The 13612-nt window shown below is 38.1% G+C and overlaps 1 protein-coding gene across 5 annotated transcripts in view; it reads right to left on the reverse strand.

Moving 5' to 3' along the window:
- The window catches only part of GREB1L (GREB1 like retinoic acid receptor coactivator), a gene marked incomplete at both ends in the record, with an annotated part of 56264 nt that overhangs the window by 18472 nt on the left and 24180 nt on the right, over positions 1–13612 (reverse strand). For all 5 annotated transcript variants that reach the window (XM_079533152.1, XM_079533154.1, XM_079533151.1 and 2 more), the window contains 7 exons: positions 2307–2440; positions 2866–3058; positions 4379–4559; positions 6095–6292; positions 8863–8997; positions 9545–9673; positions 10507–10833. In XM_079533152.1, the coding sequence (XP_079389278.1) occupies positions 2307–2440; positions 2866–3058; positions 4379–4559; positions 6095–6292; positions 8863–8997; positions 9545–9673; positions 10507–10833 (1297 nt within the window). The remainder of the gene's footprint in view (positions 1–2306; positions 2441–2865; positions 3059–4378; positions 4560–6094; positions 6293–8862; positions 8998–9544; positions 9674–10506; positions 10834–13612) is intronic.

The raw sequence follows: 13612 nt of genomic DNA on the forward strand, positions 1-13612 counted from the left end.
ATCCAGCACTAATACACTTTTAGTAGTAGCCTTGTGCTACAGAAGTCCAAACAACTAAAAGCTCCAAATTACTCTGTTCCTTTTCTTGAGTAATTTAATAGAAAGTGTGAAACCCACTTGAATAAAGTTTTGAGCCTGTCTGTTACAGTATCTCTATATACCATTATCAGTAAATTTTTAAACACCTCCTGTTCAAGTATCCACTGCAATTAGAACACTAAAATAAATGGAGTCTTTCTGATAATAACAAGACGTCTGACATGTTTTCAGATTTGTAAGGTTGCATGGCTTACCTACACAAAAGGTACAGTCCAATCTCTCGGAAACAAAAGCTTAATCAGTGAAGTGTGATGAAAAACACATCCTGGCTCCAAGAAACAGGTTCACTTTCTCCCTATTTCTAGGCTGATCTTATCCTCAACATCAAGATAATATTTGCATATGCTCTAATCTTCCTTCTCTGTTTTCCACATCTTGAGAACAGAAAGACAGCAGCAATGGCCACCATCTCTTCCACTGGACTTGGTTAGAAAAACTATGAAAAGCCAAGAGAACCGATGCAATGAGATCACCTGACCTTACTATTATTCATCACATTTATTACTTTATTATTTGTAGATAATAAACATGAATGTGCTTAATGATTCACATTGCTATCTTAGCATATTTGATATTGTATTTTACTTTAAAAATATAGATACGTTTTCAATTATTAATTTTAACAGAATCAAGAAGAAATTCTGTAGGTACATCAGTGAAAGAAGCAAGGCTAGGGAAGATGTGGGCCCTCTTTGGAAGAAAACTGGTCATGAGGGGTAGAGAGAAAACTGACTTCTTTGCCTTAGTCTTCAGTGGCAAGGGCTCTAGCCATATCACCCATGTTGCAGAAATCCCAAGCACAAATACAGGCTGGACAGAGAACAGCTTCAGAACCACCCTGAGGAGAAAGACTTGAGGGTGTCAGTTGATGAGCTGGCAAGTATGTGTTTGCAGCCCAGAAGGTCAACCATATCCTGGGCTGCATCAAGAGAAATAGAGAAATGTGACCAACAGGTCAAGGGTGGTGATTCTGCCCCTCTACTCTGTTCTCACACATCCCACCTGGTGTACTGCGTCCAGTTCTGGGGCCCCCAAAACAAGAAGGACACCAAGCTGTTGGAGTGGAATCAGAGGAGAGCCACAACGATGATCAGAGGGCTGAAGCACCTCCCCAGTGGGGACAAGCTGAGAGAGTTGGGACTCTTCAGCCTGGAGAAGAGCAGACCTTACAACAGCGTTCTGGTACCTGAAGGAGGTCTTACAGGAAAGCTAGAGAGGGACTTTTTATAAGGGCATGTTGTCACAGGACAAAGGGAAATGGCTGTAAACTGGAAGAGGGCAGATCAGACTAGATATTAGGAAGAAATTCTTTACTGTGAGGGTGGTGAGACTCTGGAGCAGGTTGCTCAGAGAGGTTGTGGATTCCCCCCTCCAGGAGGTGCTCAAGGCCAGGATGGATGGGGCTTTGAGCAACCTCATCTGGAGGGAGGCGTATCTGCCTATAGTAGGGGGGTTGGAACTAGGATGATCTCAAAGGTCCCTTCCAACCTAAACCACTCTATGTTTCTGTACTGATCTATATAAAATGGAGAAGAAAAAAAAAAAAAAAAAAAGAGTACTGAAGACAGAACAATCCTGTTCTATTAAAATCAAAAATACAGGAACTACAGCTTGAACAGTTATAACAGATCTATCCTGCTGATATGCAGAATAGATTAGCTCCACAAAATCATAATATTGCTTTTGTTTCTGTAACGTGCACATTTAAATATATATTAGAGATGCACTATGAAACTAACTTGTTCAGGCAGCTGCAGCTTACTAACAAGACACTTTCAAGCTCTGAGATATAGGAATGAAAACCACAGCCAGCTAATGAAATAAATACAGTGGAAGGTTTAGAAATGGTATCACTTATCTGGGACTCTGCTAGCCAATCTGTTGGCAGTCTCAGCAGACAGCCACCAGAAGTGAAGGGGTATGAAACTTCACCTAGCTTAATGAGGGCTGAGCTAAAAGTCAAGAGCACCTGTGAGCATGGATTGTCACTAAATGGGCCTACTAACTCCATAAGGGAATGAAAAATATCCCCTCCTTCTTCATGTTGAAAAATACAATAATTTTTGTTACAAAAATAAAAACTGCATGTGCAACAGATCTCAAGATCAATATCAAATGTCATCACGTCTTCGTCCTCCCATGATGGGGCTGATAAGCACCTGTACACTTAAGATCCCACTTCAGCAGCACCCCACGTTACTATTTACCTTTCTAAAAGCGTGGTGACCATTTTCTCAAAGGTTTCATCACATCTCAAAAGTGGACTTGTGACTCCCCATTGGAGAGATTTGCTGTATTCATTCAAGCCAAAGTACAGCTTGTCTTCACTTGCTGTGTCATCCTGTTTCATACAGAAAAAGCAAGAACATACAAAAAGCTGGATATACTTTCAATTGTAAAGCAATGTGTATTAATTCACTCCATTCCACTATTCTATCTGCTGCTAACAAAAGTTAGACTACTTGAAAATGGAAAGTCAGATCCAGAGGTTTCCAGCACACCTGCAGAACTCTGTCTGACCACAACATAAAAAGCCAGTACTCATCTTACACGACCTGGATAAAGGAAAACATGATTCCTGGGCCTAAAGGTCAATCGTACCTCTACTGTCACAATCCCAGGATTGCGTAGCTAGAACCTGAGCAAACAAACACCAGCAGAGAAAGAGCTCTCTTCTAAAGTTCTTCTTTAATATGAATCTGCTAATTCAGTAAAATTAACAATTCTGTTAAAATTCACAGTTAGAATTATATATTACACACTTACCACAGCATCAAATTGTATCCAATGTACCTCATTGCTAGAGCTGATCCTGGACTGCTGCGTTTGCAAGGCGTAAGGAAAAGAGCTGACCTGAAGAACAAGGAGGTTGAATGCTTCAAGGACCTCTCTGCAATTAATAACTCTATCAGCCAGACCATGACTAGGCTCACCATGTGACAGGGAACTTGAAATGGCACTGCAGAAATAAGAATGCAAAGAATTGCCTTACTGACATTCTGAGATTCAATGGATTACTCTCTTCTCCAGAAAAATCTCCAACAGCACTGAGAATCACAGCTCGAAAAACTCTTGAAAAAGGTGAAGGATGTCAAAAACGTTTGAGTGCTCTCTATAGGTTGAGTCAGGCAAGAGTTAAAAAAACCAACACCTAAATAAAGGACTAAATCTGTCGTAAGTAAGACACTGAATTAGTGGGCTAATTTAATCCATCCTAAAACGGAGGCAACTAAAAATGAGCCAAACTTGATGAAGTCTCTCTTACAGACGAACACTGTTGCATGAATTATGGGGCTAGGATAGACTAACATGTTTACAAAATCCACTTGATTTTCCAGGCAAATGCAACATGTTTTTTAAGAGATTAGAGAACTTGATAGTCTTCTGTTGTCATGATTTCCAGTTCCTGGAATCAAGTTGGCCTCCAGGTTAAATGGGAATTCCAAAATCAGCGTACACCAAACACAGTAATAAAAATTTGATGAGGAGCATAAGGCAGGAAGAACACTGCTTTTAGGTATTTTTCTCTCCCCATTAAGGAAAGTATTTTCATTATTGACTCTGCTGTCAAGTGAGTCCACAACCTTACGCACCACATCTAAATCACATTAACATTTTTCTCCTCAATTTAGTCAAAGAATGAGATCAGAACAATTAGTTTATTTTCTTTTTCCATTGCAAAATTATGATGCAATGTGAAGAAATTTTTCTTAGCATGTGTATGTTGCTCTTTGCAGATCTAACACTGGCCAATTTCAACAGAACTACGGTTTTTTTAAGTCCTTTTTTCACAGGACCTAGGATATTTTTTTCAGAAGATGTTGCTGAAAAGTTAATTATCTGTAACCCTTTTCATTTCAAAAACAACACTATCACTAAAGATAAAAACATGAATTAAAACATGACTAGTTTGTGAACATGGGGAAGTTTTTAGGTTATGCACAGAAATAAAAACCACAGAAACAGAGAATAGGAAAAAGACAAAGAAGTAAACAAAGTTGTAAAATTCCACTCTCCTTGCCAAATTTCAGTACTGTACAACTTATCCCTATTAACAGTTTTATTAAAGACCTAAAAATCCAAAGCTAGACTCATCCTACTTCAATGGAATCAGTTATCAAACATCAGACCCAAACAAAAGGTTGGTATTTGATTCCATGGAACAAAGTGCCTTAAAACTAGGGAAACCTCTGGGTGTCAAAGATGAGCCTCTTTTGAAATATGTAACAGAAAGATATCAGAAGAGGATTGTTTTCCTTCAGTACATTGAATCAGCTACCTCGTTAGATCCACATGGGCGTTGTCATGAACCAGCACAAACAGTGTGTATGGATTCTGCTTCACTCGTTTCATGAAAACTTCAAATTTTGTTTGAATCTCATTGTCTAGCCGAACCACATATTTCTCAGCTCTCTGATATGCTGTTCCGTTGTCTTCTAGGCCCAGGTCCACAAGGACACCTGCCAGAAAGGAGAATGCAACAAAAACTTTTTCCTTTGAGTACATCCAAAAATCCAGTGTCACCTGCAATGTTATCTGCCAATATCAGAGCTTTTCACTGATAGGCATTGGTAAGAAGACGGTGATCAGAATGCACTTTCTCTCACAATGGAGACCGCCATTTGCTTTTCGACTTTTGGGTTTCCTTCAAACAATGCCTGAAGACCTTTCAAGACTTCTCACATTAACAGCAACAAAAAAATATATCCACCAAAAAAAATTCCAGAGCAGCACTCAGTTGCTACATGATATTAACTCAAATTTCCCCACGTTAGGTCATGCTAATCCTGCCAGAATCAGAAACTGTTGCTCAGATCTTACTTTTACAAAAATAATAAACTTAAGTAAAAGTAGCTTTCAAGAATACGATTGTTTTCATGCTCTTTTTGTGCTCTACCTTAAGGTTAAGGTTCAAATGTCAGTAAAATACAGCTACATAGTAGTCTTTGCAATGATCAACTGTCATATTCATAAAAAATGGCAAGTTGTAACGTAGCTTTGAACTCCTTTTGAATTAAAGTAGTAGCAACCAACAGTGGTGATACAGCTCAACTATACATTTACCATCCATGGCCCTAATCACTTTAAAAACTGTAAAATAAAGTAGAAACCACTCACTCAAAAAAATAAAATAAACTAAATGTAAAACACTTAACAGATATCAGACAAGCTCTGGTTTAATGTGAAGCACTGTTATGACACACATATGATTAAGTGAATAAAATGTCTGAAGAAGCAAGAAAGGGAACAACAAGCCGTCATTTTAGAAAAGGAAAAGTAACGCCTACTTCAAGTAATTTATTTCATTCTTTTCATTTTAGCAGTAAAATAGTATTGGGCTGAGAAAAAATACATGCAGAGAGGGACTATAAAATTGACTACAACAAAGAGAAACTCCTACACTTTCCTGGGCACACATCAGTCAATAACAGAATGAATCAAAAGGGTCATTCTATCATCTGCCTCCTAAAGACTTCTTGCTCTTTAAGCATTTGGTATCAGCTATGCTCAGATAAAGAGCCTGACATAAAAACTCACCGTTTGAGCAAGTGATTATTGTTCGCTAATGTGAGTGCACTGCCCACTCACTTATTTATTTTAAGAGTTTCCTGCACCTATCGCTGTGCTCAGTACACAAGAATATATGAACAAATGTGTACCTAGAATGAACTGCACTACCAATTATAGGTGATAAAAGATCTGAACAACTGCAGCCATCCATCCCGTTTTCTCTTGACAGCTGAATATTACTTTAAGTCAAACATTCCTCAGTTCTGAAAGAATTTCTTTTTTTGCTTACGTGATACAGTTTGAGTCTAGTCTGAGAAAGGAATATACTTTGAATTCATCAATAATACCAACTAAAAAAGCTAATATAGGGTGTACAAAATATATGCTAGTGTAGCTTATTTTTGCATTTATATCAGATATCACCTAATAGCAATCACATATTTGCTCTGAATTAACAGTTTCTTTTCCCTCCCCTCCCCTTTACCTGACTGCCGGATCCGCTGCAGGGTCTGCTGCACCAGGACTTCTGAACGAGGAACTATAACGATGAAGTCTACTTTGCTGAAGTGGCCCAGATCCAGGCTCTGATTGCCACTGTCTGCTATAGCACAAACCTGGGACAAGAGCTTTCTGGCAACTGTAAGCTGTGGCTGGTAAATTTGGAAGGTATCAACATCCAAATCTAGTTTGTTTGGAAAAAGAAAAAACAGAACACAAGAAACATGTTTACTTTCCCACCCCTCCAGTAAACATGACCAACCAAATAGTGTCCTCTCTATCATCAAGAAAAAAGAATAACTCACCAGAATAAATTCTAACACAGATCACAAACATCACCTTTCCCTTTTTTGATCAAAACTTGATTATCTGTCAAATGACCTCGAGTACAGAAATCCTATTCTTAAAATGCCTTTTGAGGGTTTTTAAGGGTACAACCCAAGGAAACCTCAGTGCCAACAAAGTAACACGCAGTCTGGTAAATGAACCAACAGATACATAGTATGCATATATTAGAGATATCTATATATCCCTAATCTTTTTCTTGAAGCTTGCAGTTCTCTTTCAGAAGCCTCCTTGCTCCCTTCTGCCAAGAGAACCATCCATGGGTGCTGAGGTTGCTGTACTCAGGGCACTACGGCAAGAGAACCACCACCACACATCTTAAACTGAGGAAATTGAGCCCATGTTGATAATTCTGCCAAAAACATTCTAGCAGGGCAGCCGGGGAGTTCATTCATATATCAGCTCTACTCTGATTGCTTGAGCTCACTCACTCTAAATGAGCACTGAGACAGACATATGTTTGTATACGTCTGTACACTGTCTGATACTAACGTAATACTAATGTATACTGTGAAACTGCAAAACAATGAAGGAGTAGATTACTGAAGTGGGGAGCTTTTTTTTTTTTTTAAAAAAAAAATTTGTTTAGAGGCTTTTCCATTTTTAACAAGATTTTAGTCTTAAATTAATTTGAACTTCATAAAGATCAATATAGTACTAGCTGCAGAGTACTAGCTGGGGGACTGGACTTTTCTATAGGAAATATGAAAGTTCAGATATATGCCTAAAAGAAAAAGCATGTTCCTATACTTTGGTATTTTCTACGCCTAACAATCCAAGTTTCAATAGCCTTGAATTTTTGCATTTTGCAGATTATACTAGACTATACAGACTAATAGTAAACAGTCTATACTAGACTATACAGACTAATAGTAAACAGTATTTACCACAGTAACAATACAGTTTTTGTTTACATCACCTTTCCTAGTACAAATTAAACCCAAATTCATAGATTGTGTATCATAACAATTTCCTAGAAGAACAATCTTTAACATACAAATAAACCCAGATCTACTTCAAAGCTAATACAAAGGAACTGTACTTCCTTTTTCAAGTAATAAGCCACTTTATTAGGTGTTTTCATATGCAAGAAAATTTGAATGCATTTGGGGTCAAAGCTGGTATGTCAATTCTACAAAAACATGCATGTGTTGATGTATGTGTGTTTATCTCGGGTTCAGACCTGCCTCAGTGCTTATTTCCACAGATCTACTTTGGGTGAAAGGTCCCACTCACTGCCTAGGAAACTTACCTCTTTTTATTCAGGCTGATCCCCAATAGCTTCAGTCATTGTAGAGCCATATTTTAAAGACAAAACTAACTCAGAGTAATTGTTTGAGAAAATATGGAGGTTTTAAAAAGCATCGCTGTATATCATTACATGCTAAGAACAACAGAAAAATAAAATAATCAAAAGATGGTTCTCACTTCAAATTAGTTCTGTGAGGAAGCTTAAGGCTTATCCTTCTGGAGGTGCCAGAACAAGGTACCTGGCTGCCACTCTAACTGGATCTTCTGATCCATGTAGAGACTATAAACCATCTTATTTTACTTCAGATTTAACACTGAGACTATTATTTCTAGCTAACTATTGTGAACCATGAGAATACCTTTGTTTCAGGGAAAGCAAAGCTTTATATGAGGTTGAATTTGCTTTGATACTAAACCTAGAACAATCTTGGTGTTCACAGCAGCTCAATGTATCTTCTTTTACCATTACTGTCATACAAAAAGGAAAGTGTGATTAAAATTCGTTAAAACTTTGAGTAATTAAAGAATTCCAAAATGGAAAAATGATAATTAACATTTTTAGACAGACAACTCTGCTTCATCCTTTGCATGTAAGTATCTCACCACGTATGCTGAGTAAGTACACATCTCAGGTAAGAAAACAGGTTGTGCTTGCCTAGCACACTCAATCCAAGATCTTTAAAACTTTCCTGAAAATATGGGAAAATGAAAGTCCCAAGGCACAACTGTGTAGCACATATTAGTATTTCCACTGTAAACGTGGAAAGTGAGGAATATAAAAAAAAATACAGGAAGACACCTAGAGAGATTGGGAAGAGAACACAGCTCCCCTCTGCCTTAAGCCGAAGACTACACACCTTTCCCAGGTTTACAAGAGTCAGACAAGTCCACGCTGACATCTCCTCTACTCTGCTTACTGCAGAGCAGAAGATCATATACTTTGACTTTGGAATTATCAAACACAGGGTGGTAAGCACTACTGAAGGTTATGACTAAGATTTTCTGTCCAAGAGACTGCTTTATTTCTACATCCAGCTGGCAGTATTAGTATTTGAAGGTTGGCACAGTGACTGCAGCCTTCAGACTCTTCTAAGGCATATGCATTTTGACATTTAAAACCTGATCACTTATTTCACATCTTGCATGTAAAAACATTACCTGGTTCCTGTGTAGATACCATGGCAACTGCCTCCTGAGATGACACACACTCACTCACATCTCCATTAAAAGGAATAATGACACTTTCCCCTCTCTGCTGTAGCATCTTCTCTAGCAGCTTATCCAAATCATCACCTAGTTAAGAATTAACAACACCAAATTATCTGGAAACACTTTAAGACAAATGATGTAGAAAATGACATACGTATGTTCTCACACAGCTGATGTAAAATCTGTGAAGGGAAGCTGAAATAAAGGGAAGAGAGGAAAGGAGATTTTGCTAGTTAAATCAATTCCAAGAAAAAAAAGTCACAGCTGAATAATCTCAGTTCTGTGCCTTTATAGCTAATGATGACATCTGATGATTACAAAGAAACATGAACTATAAAACAGCCTCAAGCCAATGCTAAAAACACAAACAAGAGCACTCATACCTATCACATTTAGCAGTACCAACAGTGTTAAAAACATTTTGTCAAAGGATGAGTAATTGTCACTACACAGATGAAGGATAAGATGAGCACTTCTTTACACTCATTCAATGAAGAGAAAAAAGTAATGCCTCTCAATGAGAAGGGAGAGCTATCTTCATGCATGCATGCATTAGCTGCTGAACATCAACCCTAAAGAAATTACACGATCATTGCCTTCACTGGAACTTCTATTTCTTATGATCACTCACCTAGAGAAGTATTTTTGAAGTGTGATGCCAGGAAACTAACTTTCCCCGTGATGAGTTCATAACTGATCTCTTTCAAAAACTCACTGCTGGTAAGCATGCTTTCTGCAAGTGCTCTAGACTGATACTGACCTGGAAAAAAGGTAAGATTCATCTATAATACAGTGCACCATCAACACAATATTTTTGTTCTAGAGTTAAGAGGCACGTTGACCTTCAGTGATGGACCTCCACTGACTGGGAGACCAGTCTCAAAAGAACTGTGACAGTGACAGAACTATTGGATATACGTATAGTATATCCTTTTGCCAGCTGTTGCCCATAAGTTCGCAACTTGGGTAATAAATAATATGCAAAATAAATGTTTGTACCTTGGATGGAATGGAAGATTTTGGCTAAAAATGAAAAAATAATTATCCTCAGTGTGGGAAATTAAAAAAAAAAAAAAAGACATTATTAATTTATCAGCTTACTAAGGAGAGAAGACAAGTCAAAATTCACTCCAAGCCAGACACACACATGCACACACAGATGTCAGAGCCAATCACAAATGAGGAATCTAAAAATCAACATGGTAAAAAGGGTAAAATAAGGGTAAAATAATATCATGTTTTACAGTGACCTGCAGAAAACTGTGGTCAATCCAATACTACCATGTAAGATGGCACAGCTGTTACATGAAAGAGAGAAAGAAAGACTAATTTGCCACTGGGTCACTCCAAGATATTTTGTAAGGTTGCCTCAAAAATAATAAAGTTTCAGGCCTCTCAAGGAGTAGTAACCACTATCGTACAGTAGTTTTTCTAGGTTCCTATGGACACCAGTGCACCAAGTCTTGACGGAGGAACAGTGAACTGTCACATTGCAGTATAACTACACAAAGGAGAATAAAAAGAACAAAACGTATTTGAAAGCTGGAACAATGTCTTGAGAAAATGCATTCAGTGTACTGCAACTGCACTCACCCAGGACTACCACGCAGAATTCATTTCCTCTCATCTTTGATGCACAAATGGCAACTACGTAATCTGGTAGCTTTTGCTGATGTTTCATTTCATTGAGAGTCCTCAATGTCTCTGAGATGCCCTCTGCCAGAGAGTTCTGGGTAACCACCACGTGCACGAGGTCCCGAGACACGCTGGCAATTAACCTAGCGAGCCAGGGGAGTTGAGCTGGTGACACAGAGATGCACTGTGCACTCATCTGCAAGGATCGCTCCCTCAGAGTGAACTCCTGCATAGCTTTCAGCATGATCTGCTCAAATTCTTCCCTCAGGGGTATCTGGTCAGGACCTACATCAAAAACAAATAGAAGAACCTCGTGTCAAAATGTTAACGAACCAGAAATAAACTCTTGTCTGTCTCAACATGAGAAGTTCCTTCACAGTATTTTTAAATGTAAACACCCACTCTCTACTCAGTGGATATCAACCTGCATGACATATTCTTGCTTTCTCATGTTAGAATCCCCCCTCTCCCTCTGTACTTTCTCTCCCACCGTCCCTTTATTTTATTCTGTCAACAAGGTATTCCATTTTATTCCTAGCTTTTCTACCCTCAGAAAATGGTGGCCCAAACAAGAGGGAGGGGAAGCAAGTGCCTGAAACAGAAGGATTAATCACATTCCCTCTATATGTCTTTACAGCAGAAAATGCAAATCCTTGCAGTCTAGTCACAGCCATGCAGTATGACAAAACCTGTCACTGGTCTTCATGTCGATTTTCCTCATTTTTCATACCAGTAAACTAAACTTGGATGCAAACGAATATGCTTAACCTCTTCTTTTATAATTTAATATAGCAAATTTTCAAGCTTGTAAATTTAAGCAGCATATGTACATACAACTTTACATCTACATTCCTCAGAGCTTGTAAATTATATTGCAAACTTCAATGGCAAAACAGAAGTCATCCTATCTCAGTATCAATCACTCAGCTTTAAATAACATTTTGCTCACTAAGATTATTTTACAGCCAGAGATACCCAGGAAGAGATTACAAATATTCATGAATGCAGAGCAAAAAGTAACCATACTTTAAATTGCCTAGGTCCCATGTCTGTGCAAAAGAGACAGAGCTTTACACCTTAGCAGTTTGCTTTTCTGTGACAAAAAGGGGGGCATAAATACCAGCAACACGTGAAATGCTATTTTTTTGTTTGTATGTTTTCTCTCAGGGCCAAATACAAGAAACAAATTGGGTAGTGAAAAAAGAAAACTAAGGTTGTGACAAAAGAAGGGCAGGGAGTGGATGAATAACACAAGTACATGGTATGTAAACGTTGCTGTCTGTTGTCACTTCGCCTTTTTGAGAAGTAAATATGGAGAATGTCACCAACCAATTACCTACCATAGCATGGTAAAAACTACAGACTTCTGAATTCAAACCTGTCTTCATTTTTTTCTGCAAACTGAAAAGTTCTGATGAACTTTTTAACACATCATTTAACATATGGACACTATGGCCTACAGAGCACAGATGGACATATCTCTCTCATTATAATTCTCTTTTTTGGAAAAAGTATTTTCCTTCCTAAGGAAGCATCTCTGAAAATTTCCAAGTAGCAAAAGTAAATGTTAGTCGATAGACAAATAAACAGCTTTCTGCAGGAAAAACTCCATCTACAACGTATCAACCATAAGAAAAAAGATGCTCTAAAGTAAAAGGAAAAATTGAAAGCCTCTCTCTAGAAGCGAGTTCCCAAAGGATCATCTTGACTTTTGAAAATGAAACTGCTAAGGAATATACAATTCACATATACAATTCACATCTGAGAAAGACATTACAGTAGTTATGTTTTCAAAAGCATCTTCTTTAAGTTCAGTGCCATCCAGTTCTGGGAACACACACTTCACTGTGTACCTCAGATAGTCCTCCAGCCATCTAAGGCTGGGGGCACTGCTAGGATAACCTCATGAGGTGTGGGTGTCTGCATATCCCTTTCACAGAATACAGAGGCTTGTTCTTGCCCTGAGCAAGAACACAGTCAAAGTGATTCAACTGAGAAGGAAGGATTTTATGAATCTAGATTGGTAGTTAACAGATAGTCCAGAAATCTCCAGCTGAAAATTCAAAATAGAGACCTTAGGGTCGCATATGATGAAGTAAAGTAAACAGACAATAAACGTCACTGAAATCAAACACATTTCCTCATCATTTTTATGTCATTCCTTCATCAGTCAGCAGAATTTATTTGCAGCAACATTATGGCTTACAATCACAGCTTTAACTGTGAATTGCCTTCATAGTAGATTCAAAATTTAAGTATTAGAGATGTGCTTTACACTAATTTGTAACACTGCTTGTGAGATCATTCACTTGGTTGCAGAAAATTTAACAGCATTTTATTACTATTAATAATGCTGCCATGGTCTCACAGGGAGTCTGAAACAAATTCTCTCTCTCACACACACACAGCCCTATGTATATAGTTTTGGCAATATATATATATATATATTTACCAAAAAGGAGAACTTTTATAAATAATATACATATGATCTGCACTCCTATACAGTTTTATGCACAGATATTTTACATGATCAATGAGATATGAAAAAATTAGGCGAGGCTCAGGATATGTCATTCTTCTGTCTTTTGATCTTTGCCCTTGTCATATGCTTTCATAATACACTCCAGAAGACATAATAGCTTCTTAGACCTTTCTCAAGAAAGAGGTTCACATGCATGAACTATTTATGTACGAAATTTGTCTTTTCTCCTCATCAAAAACTTGGGACATGGTTGCCCTCCGATCATCTTTAATCTGCTTTGATTTTACAGATTGGATGAAGTCTACAGTTCAGTGCAACTGTCAGGACTCCAACAGTTTTCAGTTTGGAGCATGATCAAAACCAGTGCCACGTTTTGATCCCCACACTCTTCAGAACATTTCCAACTTTTCCCTCATTAGGTTATTTCATCTCACAGTGCCAATGCCCATCTCCACATAAGGCCCAGTAGAAAACAGCTCAGCTTTGTGCACCTAGCCAACCCAACACCTGCTAACAAAAGAATTTCTTTATTAGGAAGGCATACTGCTTACTAGACATAGCTGAGCTCAGCTCCAGCCTGCA

Source organism: Tetrao urogallus, assembly GCF_951394365.1.
Source record: "Tetrao urogallus genome assembly, chromosome: 3".
NCBI lineage: Eukaryota > Metazoa > Chordata > Aves > Galliformes > Phasianidae > Tetrao > Tetrao urogallus.